General features: G+C 29.6%; 2 protein-coding genes across 2 annotated transcripts; one reads left to right on the top strand and one right to left on the bottom strand.

The window, feature by feature from the left end:
• Nucleotides 1–679: 679 nt before the first annotated feature.
• On the top strand, nt 680–5,416 carry LOC123916951 (flavin-containing monooxygenase FMO GS-OX-like 8). Its single transcript, XM_045968543.1, has 7 exons — nt 680–1,591; nt 1,713–1,783; nt 2,381–2,542; nt 2,946–3,028; nt 3,332–3,467; nt 3,795–3,959; nt 4,888–5,416. Exons 1-7 carry the CDS (start codon nt 1,030–1,032, stop codon nt 5,080–5,082), a joined length of 1,374 nt encoding a protein of 457 aa, XP_045824499.1. The 5' UTR covers nt 680–1,029; the 3' UTR covers nt 5,083–5,416.
• Nucleotides 5,417–7,830: 2,414 nt separating this feature from the next.
• On the bottom strand, nt 7,831–13,126 carry LOC123915652 (probable LRR receptor-like serine/threonine-protein kinase At1g74360). Its single transcript, XM_045966850.1, has 2 exons — nt 12,761–13,126; nt 7,831–11,336 (listed from the first exon to the last, which is right to left on the bottom strand). Exons 1-2 carry the CDS (start codon nt 12,879–12,881, stop codon nt 8,191–8,193), a joined length of 3,267 nt encoding a protein of 1,088 aa, XP_045822806.1. The 5' UTR covers nt 12,882–13,126; the 3' UTR covers nt 7,831–8,190.
• Nucleotides 13,127–14,742: the final 1,616 nt, after the last annotated feature.

The raw sequence follows: 14,742 nt of genomic DNA, 5'->3' as shown, positions 1-14,742 counted from the left end.
TGTTCACGTGTGTCTCCTATCCAGCAAACCATCACTGTCCCAAATCATGGTTTCTCTTTGCCTACGTGAAATATTTTTACAATATAAAAACCTCTTTCTTTTCTTTTGGTTCAGGATTTGCTGTAGTAGGAAAATAACATAGTTACACACAGCATATGGCGTATGCGAAATAATATATTGTTTAAAGGAGACTTAATGTATTAATTTTAGTGGAACAAATTATTTATATTTCATGGTTTTGGTTCATAGGACGAGGTAGTAATGTCAATGTTGTTTTTTCTGATTGGTGTAATAATCATTTAACTTGCTTTTAAGGTATCTAAAGTGATTTTTCTTAAATTGTAAGGGTCGAGTACCCCTTGTACTCCTTATAATTCAATTTTTACTTATAAAAAAAAAACAGTTACACGCAGTAATAAATGTTAGTGGTTCAAATAATCTGTGAGTAAATTATGAGGTTCTAGTACAACTTTAGAATTGAATATTTGGTTAAACTCATCTGACAAAACTGACTTGTAAGATGAAGATTGTCTCTATTTTATAAACATGTATTCATACAATTTCGCAACTGATGTGAGACTTTTCAACAATTATAACATTGAATCTATTTTCCTTTCTTTTTGTATTCACCAACAAATACCCTTAAAAATCTTTTTCTTTACCATTCTCACCTATCACCTCTATATATATCCCTTACCTTGCTAGGGACTCCACCCATCCAACATTCCTCTCTCTCTAACCTTTATAGAATTTGGAACATCTCATGCACTCTTTTTTTACATTCTCTTAATAGTTTTTCTATTTTCTTTTCATTTTTTTCTCTTCTTATAACTCTCATTTTTTCGTGCTTGAGAGGTTGTATAGTAGCAGAGGATCCAAGTTTATCCTCTGTCTCTGTCCACCCTCTATCTATTTCTCTCACTAGATCCTCTCGATCTCTCTCTCATTTCACTCACTCGTATATTTTACGCTGTTGAGGGACGAAGTAGAGAATCCAATTCGGTCAATCATATTTGTCATAAAACAACCATGGTTTCCGAGAAGAATTACCAATCGAAGAATGTATGTGTAATCGGAGCAGGACCAGCAGGAATAGTAGTAGCAAGAGAGTTAAAAAAAGAAGGTCACAAAGCAATTGTGATAGAGCAAAATCATGACATTGGAGGACAATGGTTATATGATGATAAAAATATAGAAGGAGAACACCCTTTAGGAAGAAACCCTTTTCTAAAAGTTCATAGTAGTGTCTATAGCTCTTTAAGAGTAGCATCTCCAAGAGAAGTCATGGGATTCACAGATTTTCCCTTTTCGCCGAAAAAAGGTAGAGACATGAGGAGATTTCCTAGCCATGTTGAAGTTCTTATGTATCTAAAGGATTTTTGTGAGTATTTTGGATTGAGAGATATGATAAGGTTCAATACAAGAGTTGAATATGTTGGAATGTTGGATGATTATGGTGTTTGTGGAAATGATTTGAAGTGGATTGTTAGAAGCAAAGAGAAGAATAGTGAGAAAGTTGTGGAAGAAGTTTTTGATGCAGTGGTTGTTGCAACTGGTCATTACTCTCAACCAAAATTGCCATCCATTAAAGGTAACATCATTATTTCATCCATTAATTTCATCCTAGAGATAAGATTATGTAGATAATTATATATTAATCCATGTTTATGATGCATAATATATTGTTAATACTTGTCTTTTGTGATGCTAAGGAATGGATACATGGAAAAGAAAACAAATCCATAGTCACATTTACAGGACTCCAGAACCATTCCACAATGAGGTATATTATTACCCCTGCAACCTCTCTGTTTTAGACAAATAATATACTTCATGTGTGTGAATATTACAAAATTACCCTTTGTGTTATTTTTCATATTTCATAACAAATTGATTGTCTTAATTAATAAGGAATATATTTGGAAAACAGAGTAATAAATATATCTAAAAAGTTGTAGAGCATCTTATATTTGGGGACAATTTTTTAAAAAAAGATCTTATAATTAAAAACTAAGAGAATGATAAAAGAGAATTCCTCTAAAAAATTATTTCATATACAACGTCATCATAAGAGGTATCAATCATAACTGTTAGTATCACCAAAATTGTTTGGCTTTTATTAAAATCACACATGTTGGATGTGGTGTACAATGTACTATAGTGTAAATTGTTTACACCATCGGTGTATGAAAATGAAACTCATGTCACGATAGTTTGTTAATTATATTTGTTTTTAAAATATTTTCACAATTATTTACACATAGTAAAATATGATTGAATGTATGTGTTTTACTATAATATTGCAAGGCATAACAATTAGATTAAGAAGCAGAACACTCAAACTTAATTAATGTGATTAAATTTTGATTAAATTAAACAGGTTGTGGTGGTGGTTGGAAATTCTTTTAGTGGACAAGATATAGCAATGGAGCTAGTGGGAGTAGCAAAGGAAATTCATATAAGTTCAAGATCTCTTAATACTGTATATGAGGGGTTATCTAAAGTCATAGCCAAACATGACACTTTACATCTTCATCCACAGGTATCAATAACATTTTGATGATATTGAAGTTCTAATCTCAAATCAGGAAAAATATATTTCACTACTATTTTTACTAGCTTCATAATCACTCAATCTATATTAAGTGTTGTTTACAACTATAGGCACACTTCTTTTAAAAGAATTATTGAAAGTGGCAATTTCTATGATTGATTAAACTATCCTTATTAATAAAGTAGTTAGGTTAATTGAGAAAAAACAAAAAATATTACTAGAAAAGGGTAACTGACGTTATATTTGTCTATAGAGTATCAGCACAGTGATAAGAGTTTAACTTTGCGTCACTTTAATTAATAATAATTTTTTCTTCAAATAAAAATATTACAAATGCGACACTTAATATTAGACAGAGCGTGTAAGATGTGTTATTTGGTGCTTTGTGCAGATAGACACCCTTGAAGAGGATGGAAGAGTAATTTTCTTGGATGGTTCTTGCATTAAAGTAGACACAATTGTGTACTGTACAGGGTAAGTCACCTACATCACAAAGAAAATCAATCTGTCAAATGAAAATATTTGATTAAACAAAATATATTCTCTATCATAAAAAGTTTACTTAATTAAATACCAATATCAATCTTGTAAACTTTACTAAGTTAGGTGGAAAAGATACTATGATTGAATAATAATTATGATATTTACCTTAGTGATTTCAATGTGGGGACTATATTAATATTAAAACATGTTTAAATGTTTCCTTTTGGAGTAAATTAGTTAACTATACTAATAATTGAAGGTGTTTATAAAATTCATCAACTTCTTGTATTGTAGGTACTCCTATAGCTTCCCTTTTCTTGACACCAAAGGAATGGTGGTTGTTGAAAATGACAAAGTAGGACCTTTGTATGAGCACACTTTTCCTCCATCACTTGCTCCATCTCTTACTTTTGCAGGCATCCCTAAAAAGGTAAATTACCCTAAAATCAATAATCAAACGATGAGTCGACACTTCATATTGACAAGTGTTTATGTCTGACATCATACGACACTAATGTTTGTAATTACATTCAATTACTTCTATTTTTTTGAAATATTATAATTGGTGTGTCCGGTCTCTATGTCTGATTAGTGTTTCATAGAATTTTAAAGTCACGTTTTTATATCTCACACATGCATACTTTTTAGTTTTAATAATGGTAACATATAAAGTATGTATAATGTATTTCATTTTTACCAATGTATAATATAGTACTAATATAACAGTGAAATTGTTTGATTGATGAGTGTACTACAGATCTTAGGATTCCCTTTCTTTGAGTCCCAAGCAATGTGGATAGCTCAATTGCTTTCTGGGAAAAAAGCTTTGCCATCATGGGAGGAAATGATGAAATCCATCAAGGAGTTTTACCAGTCAAGAGAAGAAGCTGGCATTCCTACTCATGATATTGGAGACTTTGAGGTAAAATAATACTTAATCAAATAATTTAAAGCGGATTTTTATATTAAGTAGTCTAATGATTAATTAGAAGAATTTCACCCTTTAAAATGCAAAATTACGAGTTCGAACCCTTACCCTATACTATATTACAATGTCCTTATTAGCTAAGCCACTTTGCCCTCTAACACTCCCATTTCAAAATAGTGGGATTTGTTGGATTTCAACTAATAATAGAAAATGGTTTGTTAAACAAATGTGTTGGATTGTCTCTTAGCTATCACTTAAAGGAAAAGGTTAAGAGCAATTCATGCAATATTAGATGCCCATTAATTAAGCACAATCAATTGTAGACAAAAAATATATATTTAATTATAATAATGACAAAAAAAGAGATATGAAAGATCATATCATAGTAATTAAAATATTCTTAAAATGTCCTTAATTATTTTTTATTTTTTTTAGTTTTCACAACCACAGTACCACCTAATCTTGTTCGGGTCAGTTCAAGCATCAAGTGATTCAGTCCTCTCTCGATCGCAGTTGCGGGAATCAAACTGTGATTCTCCCTACCAATTTCAGCGCCAATCACCATTGAATCAACTAACAATTTTTAAAAATGTCCTTAATTTTTTTAGGTCAAATAAAAATCGTATTGCATATGATTTGCATAATTGCAGCAAATTTAAAATGAATTTTGTAATTATCAAAAATATATATATTTTTTTTTTATAAATAAAATATATATATATATATATATATATGTGTGAATTTTGTACTACACAAAATCTGGTCCCATATTGCTTAATGGACAAAAGTTGCATATGAATTATTGGGACTGCTGCTATCCCCCACCCCCCAATTATTGGTAAGTGCTAACTAAAAGGATGAAAATTGGCATGTCGGTTACCCATTTTAACATGTTAATTTTATTTATTTTGTTACATTGCAGTATTGTGACAAATATTCAGAGAATGTAGGACTCCCACCATTACAAGAATGGAGAAAATCTTTGTGCATTTCATCCTTAATTAACTCTTTTACCAATTTGGAGACATATAGAGAATCATGGAATGATGAAGAAAATGAGATGCTCCAAGAGGCCCTTCAAAGTCCTTACTTCACTCAACTTGAAATTCAAGATTGAAACTATTCTCCAAGCCTAAAATATATAGAAATAAAATATAAATAAAGAGTTTAATAACTATGCCATGTAAAAAGTTTTATGCATGTGCTCAATTATATTTCTCTATTGTGTTGTGTTGTGTTGTGTTATGTCATAATGTTCTTGAATAAATCTATATTGTGTTGACCAAAAAAACATTGTGAGTGCATAAATTAAATCCTAAAATATTTGATTTGTACTTAGTAGCACTCAGATAGTTTGGTTGTGTTATTTTAATTATAAAATATTGCAAATGGGAACATTGTTGAATTAGAACAATGTTTCTTGTTTTTTAATTATAAAATATTCCGTCAAATCACTCACTAACTTCACTTTGATGGTATGATGTGGAGGAATAGTTAATTTTAATTGAACATTCGTATAAAAATATTTTATACTAACGTCACATGTTCATTAAACTCTTTTTTTTATTTATACTTCCTCTATTCTTTATTAGGTTTAACGGTATGCAAGCATTCAACAATTTTGTTATTTTTACAAAATATGCAATAGTGTTATACTATAATTGTGAAAAGTTGTCCTGAAATTGTTGTTTAAATAACACACCTCTTTTCAATAATATGTATTGTTGTATTTTGAAATGAAATAATTGAATGCAGTCTATCAGTAATAAGGGGGCGCATATAGTAATACCCATCATTGAAAGAAATAGAGATCAACTGTGTCCAATATAAAATCAAAATACACCAAAAACTTGGTAAGCCCATATTTGCACCTAAACCATGAACAAAAGGAGAAAAAGATAGGGAGAATTTTTTTCTCCCACTCCTAAAATTAACCCTTTGCCCCTACAAACCACTCAGTATCCTATTTTATTCCTTTTCAGTTAACTTCACCCTACAGAAAATTTGCATTTACTTTTGGTTTAACTTTATTTTAAAAAAAAAATCTGCATTTAACTACAGTTTAACTGTGTTCTAAATTTCTAGAATTTTTTTTTTCAATTAGTCCAGTTTGAAAATTTTGCTACCAGAAATATTAACTCTAGTTTTTTGAGAAAAAAAATTATGTATAGAAAAATATTATATGGGTGAAGTCAAATGATAAAATAGGAATATTGGTGGTTTGTAACTTAGAAATTTTTCAAATAGGGATCGGCTTTAAAGAGCTTCTTTTCCTATAGTTATGATTGTTTAAAATTGCTCACATTAGGAATCCATTTTTCAATTTTATTCATCCGATTATGAGCTAAAAATAGTGTTTTCAGACATACACACATATGCATGTCACAAAGTCTATTTAATTGACTTAGACAAAAATTGAAATTTTTGTCTTTTTTGGTATTAACCCTTTGGTTTTTAGCGGAAGGAATCCCGATAATTCAAAGTTCGACCGCGAAGTAAGTAAAGTCTAACAAAAAATTATTTCCACCAAGAATCGAACGCGGGTTCTCGCAAATGATTCGTCCTAGGTTATAAAATTTTTGTCTTTTACTAAATCATGGGACAATAATTTTTTGCTCAAGGTACATCTTATTTAAAATAAAAAAATCACTTTTTATCCACAAAATATCATACATACAAAATGTTATTCAATACTTCAAAATTTGTTCTACAGTGTTATTATTTTGTATCCCAACACTTATATATTAGAATATCTATATCAACCGAGTTATACTTAAAAATAAAATAAAATCAATACGAGACAAATTTTATACTGTTTTATATTCAGATAAAGAAATTAAGTGTGTGTCTGTCTGGTTTCAATTCTACACACCTTAGAATCAATTCTACCGTGGAAATGACAAAAAAAATTGTGTTTGGCTATTCTCCAAAATCAATTCTAGGGTGAGTAGCTAGAATCAATTCTGATTGAAGCCACAATTCCTAGCTTCTATGGTGGGGAGAATTAATTCTACATTTATGACATACAAACTTTTCTATTATTTCCTTAACTGTTTTGTATCTCATCAACATCAATACTCCTGTCTTTCTTTCTTTTTTTCCATCGAGAACTCCGTTCATTGCCCGCTACTGATTTTTCTCAGATGCAGATTTTTCTTCTTTATTTTATTTTTTTTTTGGTACATAGATTTTTCTTCTTTATATTTATCACCAATTATTCCTTTCATTCCTAATTTTTATGTTACTTTTAATAGTTGGTGAACCAATTTTAATCTGAATTAATTACCTCATCTATTTAACATCATCTTCTCTTTACAACAAGATCAAACTCTGTTAAGAAGTAAAATTCTGCCCAAAGGATAGCAACAACAACAAGGTATTATGCTAATTTAATTTATGTTTTAACAAGTATTATAATAAATGTGTTATTTTTTTCTTTACTAAGTCATATTATTTTATTATATCATATTATTTTAATTAATAAACTTTTTTTTGAACCAATTTTAATTAATAAACTAAAACTTTAAAAATCGTTGAGCATGTCAATAAATACTCTTCATTATAATAAATAAAAATTAATTTTTTAAATTTATTTAAATAGACCAAATATATTAAATAATAATGGTCGGTCGACGGCGTATAAAAAGTTTAGATATTAAAAATTCTCCATAATTGAATGGCAAAGTCAAACATGATTTTTGACAAAAATGGTCAAAGTTTCTAGATAAGTAGATATCATGCGAGCATTGAGACAAACCCACAAATTGAATCCCTCCAAATTTGAGTATGTGGGCAATTGCCTTACAAAGTTGTAATGCAAAAATGTTTACTAAATTCAATCATGTACATCTCTACTAAATTATCATAAAATGAATAGTGATGCTAATTATTCATCAAAAGGGGCTGAACTAAAACAAAACTGAAATTACAACAACAAATTTCCTAATTACACAACAAAATTTAGCAACTTCTTCAACATGAATGAAGTTCCTTTACACAAGGGAAGAAACAACTGTGCATCACATTTTTTATTCTATGTGTGTATTGTATTGCAACTTACATTTTGATATCAAAGTTCATTTAGTTTTCTAATAAAAAAAAACAAGAAGAAGATTAACTATGTATTTGAGGAAAATAGGTTGAATCTCCAAAGTATAACATTTGGTGAGCCGACACGCCACCGCGGAACTGAGAATCTTCGAACACGCATAAGCTGAACAAGGTGTCAATAATTTGAACTTCTATAAAAATTGAATATCTTAATCAACATAGCTAGAACCTCTTTCATGTTAGGCCTATTTTGTGGTGAATCATTTGTGCACTTTACTCCAACTTGAAGCAACTCAAACATCTCCTTTGCACCACCAACTAGTCCAAAATGGCTAAATCCATTTGTACCATTATCCATGACACGCCTAACATATTCAACCAAACATTCTTCCCCGTCATCCACGGCTCTTCTCCCGGTTGCCAACTCCATAATCAACACACCAAAACTATAAACGTCACCTTTTGTTGTAGCATGCCATGTTTGTCCATATTCAGGTGCAACATAACCAACAGTTCCGGCTACAATTGTACTCACATGACTATCACCAACATCGACAACTCTAGCAAGTCCAAAATCAGTTACTTTTGCTTTACCTTCTTTATCAAGCAACACATTACTGGCTTTCACATCTCTATGCACAATTGAAGGGTAACATTCATGGTGTAGATAAACTAACGCTTTAGCCACATCAATCGCGACTTCTAAGCGTCTTTTATACGTCAATTTTTTTGTATCAGTTACTAATTCTTCCAAACTTCCACCTCCTATGTACTCATAAACTAGTAACTTTTGTGAACCATATAAACACCAACCATAAAGTGTGACAAGGTGTGGATGTGGCCATCCAAATTCTTGACCACTAAGGACTTTCATTTCGGCTTTGAATTCTTTTTCACCTTCAATTCCTTCTCTTTGTAGCTTCTTCACTGCCACTTCTCTTCCATCAGGAAAAATTCCTTTGTAGACCGTTCCGAAACCACCTTTTCCTATGATTCTTTCCTCTTTGAAGTTGCTTGTTGCCTCGAGAATGTCGGCATACGTGAAAACTATATTGTTCAAGTGGAATATCTTGATAGAATCAGAAAATATTTCCTGATTTTTATCTTTGAGAAACTTTCCTTGTTCTAAAGATGAACTTTTCACCAAGAAATAAACAGTCAGAAAAAGAAGTCCAGAAACCAAACAAGCTAGTGTTAGAGCAACACAAAGATACCATTTGGTAGGTTTTCTCATTCTTTTTTCAAAAGTTTTGTTTTTTCCATCTGGGGTGTTATAAAAAAACTTTGGAAGATCTAAAAGGGTATCACCTAAATATGAATCCTTATCAAAAGTAAGCAAGTGGCCTAATGGTGGTACTGTACCAGATAATAAAGGATTATATGAGATATTGAACCTGCTAAGTTGGTCCAAATTGACCAAACTTGTTGGAAATGTACCTGAGAAATTGTTCCAAGACAAATCAAGATCCTGCATACAATTCATGTTACCAATTTCCCTAGGAATTTCCCCAGAAAATTTGTTCCTAGTCATGTTCAACACTATAAGTGGCAAACCACCAATTTCTTTTGGAAATTCGCCGCTGAATTTGTTGTCTCCTAAATGTAACATACTGAAATTTACCATGGTTCCAATTTCTGAAGGAATTTCACCACTAATTTGATTACCACTTAACTGAACATAACCAAATTTATGAGATGATCTAGTTGATGGTTCAGATGCACACATAGGAAAAATTCCATATCCTTTAAGCAATCTATCCCAAAGGGATCTACAATTTTTCCTTGTTAGGATACTATACACAAAACTGAATGGAGGGTAATCGGCAGGTATCCATCTTCTCATCGACAAGCATTCACTATTTCCAGCAACTACTCCAACCATGTTTCTATGATTCAATTCAAATGTTTCCACAGCATTTCTTCCAATTTTGGTCAACTCATAAGGAAATTTTCCGGTGAGTCTGTTGTTTGCAAGGTTCAACCATATCAAACTTGAACAATTACCTAACTCTCGAGGGATTTCGCCTGTTAATGAATTATTTGCAAGCATTAACCAAAGAAGAGAACTCAAGTTTCCAAGGCTCGGTGGAATTTTTCCATTGAAACTATTGAAAGAAAGTTCAATTGCTTGTAATTTACTCATCTTTCCTAATTCAGAAGGAATAGAACCATTGAAGTTATTGTTGCTTAATGATAAGAAAATGAGACCAGACATTTGAGAAATTTCAATAGGTAATGGACCTGAAAAGTTGTTGGAACTTAAGTCTAATCTTGTAAGATTAGTCAATGTGAAAATTCCTGATGAATTCAATCCTTTAACATAAGAATTTGTGTGTAACAAAAGAAACTTCAATTGCTTGAATTTACCAAAAATCTGCTGTACCTCACCACCAAAATTGTTTCTACTTATATCCAAGATAAACAAATTGGTCAAATTCAAAAGGGTATTTGGAATATCTCTTGAAAAGGTGTTATTCTGCAAGAACAATGATTTGAGACCAGAAATTGTACCAATTTCATGTGGTATTTCACCACTAAAGTTGTTACTAGAAAGATTTAGAATCTCCAAATTCTTGCAGTTAGCAACTTCCTTAGGCGGTTTACCGAAAAATCCATTGACAGAAAGATCCAATTTTTCAAGACTACAATTCATTGGAAAACCTTGTGAAGGTATAATCCCACTTAGAAAATTTTCAGAAATTGAAAATTGTCTCAACCTTGAAATTTCATTTGATAAAACACCACTTATATTATTTGTACTCAAATCCAAATACTTCAACTTTGAACACTTATCAAAACACCTATCAACCCTACCAAAAAAGTGATTATCTGAAACATTCAAAGTGACCAAACTATCACAATTATCAGGAAAATTCAACTCAAGTTCACCTTGAATTCTATTCATAGACAAATCCAATGTTTGCAACTTATTCAAACCAGTCAAATTCATTTCTCCCTCAAGAATATTATGAGATAAATTGAGATACACAAGATTCTTACATTTTCTTATATCTTGAGGAATCTCTCCAGAGAGAGTGTTCATTGAAACATCAAGGTGTGTGAGTTCAGTTAACTGAGAAAATTTATCAAACATCTTACCTGCAATTTCACTTGCTGAGATATCTACACTTACAACCCTCCATTTTCTTTTACCTTTGATTTGGTTGCATGATATTCCTGACCAATCACAAGGATTTGATTTGTTCTTGTTCCAACTTAAATATTCTCCTCTATTTGAAGCTGTTTGATTCTCCAAATAGGATTTCAAATTCAATAATACTTTTGTATCTGTTACTAATGAATCTCCATCAACAAGTTTACCTGTCAAATTAAAACTATGTTTTAATATCGAAAATGCTAACAAGTGTCCTTACGACATTTACTAAGAAGTAAGAGTATAGTAGTATTTTATCGAAAATTGTGTAAATTAACTTCTAAAAAGTTTTTCAACATAAAACTTTCTCTTTTTAATTTTTATTAAGTGCTCGTTAGCATGACCAATTTTATTTCCAAAAGAGCAACTTACTTGACAATTTCAGACATATTAAAAAAAATGTATAAAATTGTTCCATAAAAATGTATAAATAAATGAAAGAAAGATAATATAGTTTTTTTTTACTAAAATAACTTAATATATGTGTATTTACCATTATTATAAATGTAAAATAGAAGATGTTAAATTAAGAGTGTTATGAGTAGTATTAATTAGAGTGTAGAATTGAAAAAATAATAATAATTAATATTGTATTCAAAAAATTGAAAAAGTCAATTATTTTTTGACAATTTACTTTTGCAAAATAGTAGTTCATTTTGAGACGTGCTGAGTATAGAAAACACAACAAAAGATTGTTGATGGAATGTAAAAACACCCCACATGTTACTCTTTTCGTTTCAAATTATAAATCGTTTTGATCATTTCACACAAATTAGGGATGTAAAAAGAGAAGTTATTTTACAATATTGTCTTTTATTAATAATATTGAAAAGCCAAATTAAATGATTAAAATAATAGAGAGTAATTTATAATTAAGGGTATATTAGTGATTCATTGGTATTATAAAGCTGTGAATTCTTTCGCACATATTTATTTAGTTATGCACGGGTACATGTGATGAGATGAACAATTTTGATAGGTTCATAAATAATATTTATTAATTTTTCTATATTATACATTATTCGTATATCTATCAGAAATGTTAATCTCAACCGTGTACCGGTACATATTCAAATAATATGTGTACTGGAATGTTCACTTTATAAAACGATTTAGAATTTGAAACAAATTTTTTCTCCAAAGCAATTTATAATTTGAAACTCGCATAAAAATAGGGAAACTAAAACGTAAAATCACAAACATGCCAAAAATATGTTTAATAATCTTAGAACAGCCAATCAAATTAACAAAATTGGATTATCTATCGCACCTCTTCCTGCGGTCAAACCTCTGTCGTTAAATTAATCTAGCAGTTGAACTTATATATAGCTATTAGATTAATTTAACTGCAGAGCTTTGTCTTAAGAGGTGTGATGTAGAGGATTCCATCGACAAGCTTATATACTTGAAGATAAACTTGATTTTTAAGGTACACAATTCAAAGTATGAGATTTTTCATCATTAAGAAACTATACATGCAGTAACTACTGAATAAGATTCTTGATATTATTAAACACACAAAAAAAAGTATTTTAAGGTAACATAAAAGAAGCAAAAAATTGATAAAAGTGTTGGAATTATGAGTTGGTACCTGAGAAAATGATCAAAAAACAGACCAACATGAAACTCCATGAATCAGATTCTTGTTCTGACATTAATGATCCTTCACTTGTTCTATTTGTTATTCTTCTTCTTCTATGAACAAAACTCATGTACTTGATGGTTCAACAAGATGGAAAATATAAAAGTGTGAATTTTCTTTATCAGAAATTTCAAGTCATTGAGATGATGTGTGTTGAAGTAGACAATAAAATTGAACGCGGAATAGATTGCTTTTGTGTCTTTCTTTTTTGTCAAGTTTTCTTTGTTGTGATATCATATAGGAGCTTATTTTAATGAATAGATTAAAAATATGTACACGGATGATTGTTGTTGTTATTTGTTAGTCCATCCTTGTGAGTATAAATAAAGAGTGACCAAGATTTAAAACCATTTATTTTTTCATTTTTTTTTGTACATAAACCATTTTTTTATAATAGTGATTAGTGACCTATTTGAGAATTAAAAATTATAAAGAAAATTATACGCATTGTATTATGTTAGATTTTAAAATTATTTTTAAAATCGGGCAAATTAGAGGGTAATGAACAGGACAAAAAATGAAGTTTTTGTTTCTCATTAAACTACAGGATAATTTTTTATCTTAGGTACAATTAGTTGTCTGAGATGCCAAATAAAAAATTGTTTAATATTTTAAAATTTTGTTTTGTGTTTATTAACATTATTTTGTCTAGTACTTTCTTCAAATCAAACAGCTTGTATTACATTTTTTTTTACAAAGAAAAAATAGCAAAATCATCGTAATTAATTTCTATAATTTTACTAGAGGAAATATAATTTATACTCCATCCGTCCCATAATATAAGTAAAAGAAAAATATTTTCAAATTTATTAAGAAAAATAAAATATTATGATAATTTCAATATGACTTTTTGTGTTTTTGTTGAAATAAGTTTTATGGGAAGATGTAAAAAAAAGTTTTTATTGGTTATTGATTATGGGGGAAAAAAAGATATGATAAATTAAGTAAAAGTCTATCTTGAAAATGATAAAGTTTGTTTTTTTTCTTATAATTTGGAATATGAAAAAGTGATTTTTTTTGTTTATAATATGTGACAAAGGGAGTAAACACTATTTATTTTTTATTTTTTCACTATTTTACACTAATACAAGTATTTCAAAGATACACAAAAATAACATTAAAAAAAAAAAAAAAAAAAAAAAAAAAAACACTTGAAAACAAGATTTTAGACTGAATAATCATTTGTCTTAATTAATGTGAAATTGGTTATGTTGTGTGTTTGAAATTTATTGTTGAAAATGTTGTAAGAATAACAGGGGAGGGAGCAGAAAAGCGCAAGAGTCAGAGAGACATTTTACATTTGGCGACAAAATGGAATGGATGGTGGAGCCGCCGTTTTTGACTGCTCTCATCTCATGAAAGAGTGTCTCGCACGGGTTTGACTCCTACCCTCTCATACTACAGACTACAGTATCTGTACTAGTACTTTACTAGTATTTTTTTAAGTAATCTCGTTGTTATAAATTCTGAGTTTAAAGTAGATAAGTGGAATTATCGAAGTTGGAACTATGATCTCGGTATATATAATGCAATGTTCTTTAGTTTTTTTATTAATATTGAAGTTGTCATAACATAAAGTTACTTTATTTTAAATATGAAGACTTAAGGACAATAATAGATCAAGTAAAAAAAAAGTATAAATTAAAAAATCTTTCACAACTCTTTTGTCAACATATTACTATATACTTGTAAAAAATTAAAAACAATAAAGTGAAAAGTATACGAGATTGAGAGAAAAAAGAAATAGTAATTTACATATTGAAATAATGCTCGGTTGGTTTCGATTACTAACGATAAAATTTTAGAGACCCACACACCCACAATTTATATTGAAGTCCCACATAATGATATAAATTGGGGCAATAATCTTCAATCATATAAAATTAACTTACTATAAAATAAAAATTATCTCTTCTCTATTTATAAGGTCG

The sequence above is a fragment of the Trifolium pratense genome, linkage group LG3, assembly GCF_020283565.1.
Source record: "Trifolium pratense cultivar HEN17-A07 linkage group LG3, ARS_RC_1.1, whole genome shotgun sequence".
NCBI lineage: Eukaryota > Viridiplantae > Streptophyta > Magnoliopsida > Fabales > Fabaceae > Trifolium > Trifolium pratense.
The sequence above is the reverse complement of the archived record's forward strand: the minus strand, read 5'-3'. Positions and strand labels throughout refer to the sequence as shown.

What these genes read in the sequence shown, in the direction of transcription:
- LOC123915652 (XM_045966850.1), bottom strand. Translation starts at nt 12,881, where the DNA reads ATGAGTTTTGTTCATAGAAGAAGAAGAATAACAAATAGAACAAGTGAA. An exon ending in TTTTTTGATCATTTTCTCAG is followed by an intron (nt 11,337 to 12,760) that starts GTACCAACTCAT and finishes TTAATTTGACAG; the next exon opens with GTAAACTTGTTGATGGAGAT.
- LOC123916951 (XM_045968543.1), top strand. Translation starts at nt 1,030, where the DNA reads ATGGTTTCCGAGAAGAATTACCAATCGAAGAATGTATGTGTAATCGGA. An exon ending in CAGAACCATTCCACAATGAG is followed by an intron (nt 1,784 to 2,380) that starts GTATATTATTAC and finishes TAAATTAAACAG; the next exon opens with GTTGTGGTGGTGGTTGGAAA. An exon ending in TTGCAGGCATCCCTAAAAAG is followed by an intron (nt 3,468 to 3,794) that starts GTAAATTACCCT and finishes AGTGTACTACAG; the next exon opens with ATCTTAGGATTCCCTTTCTT.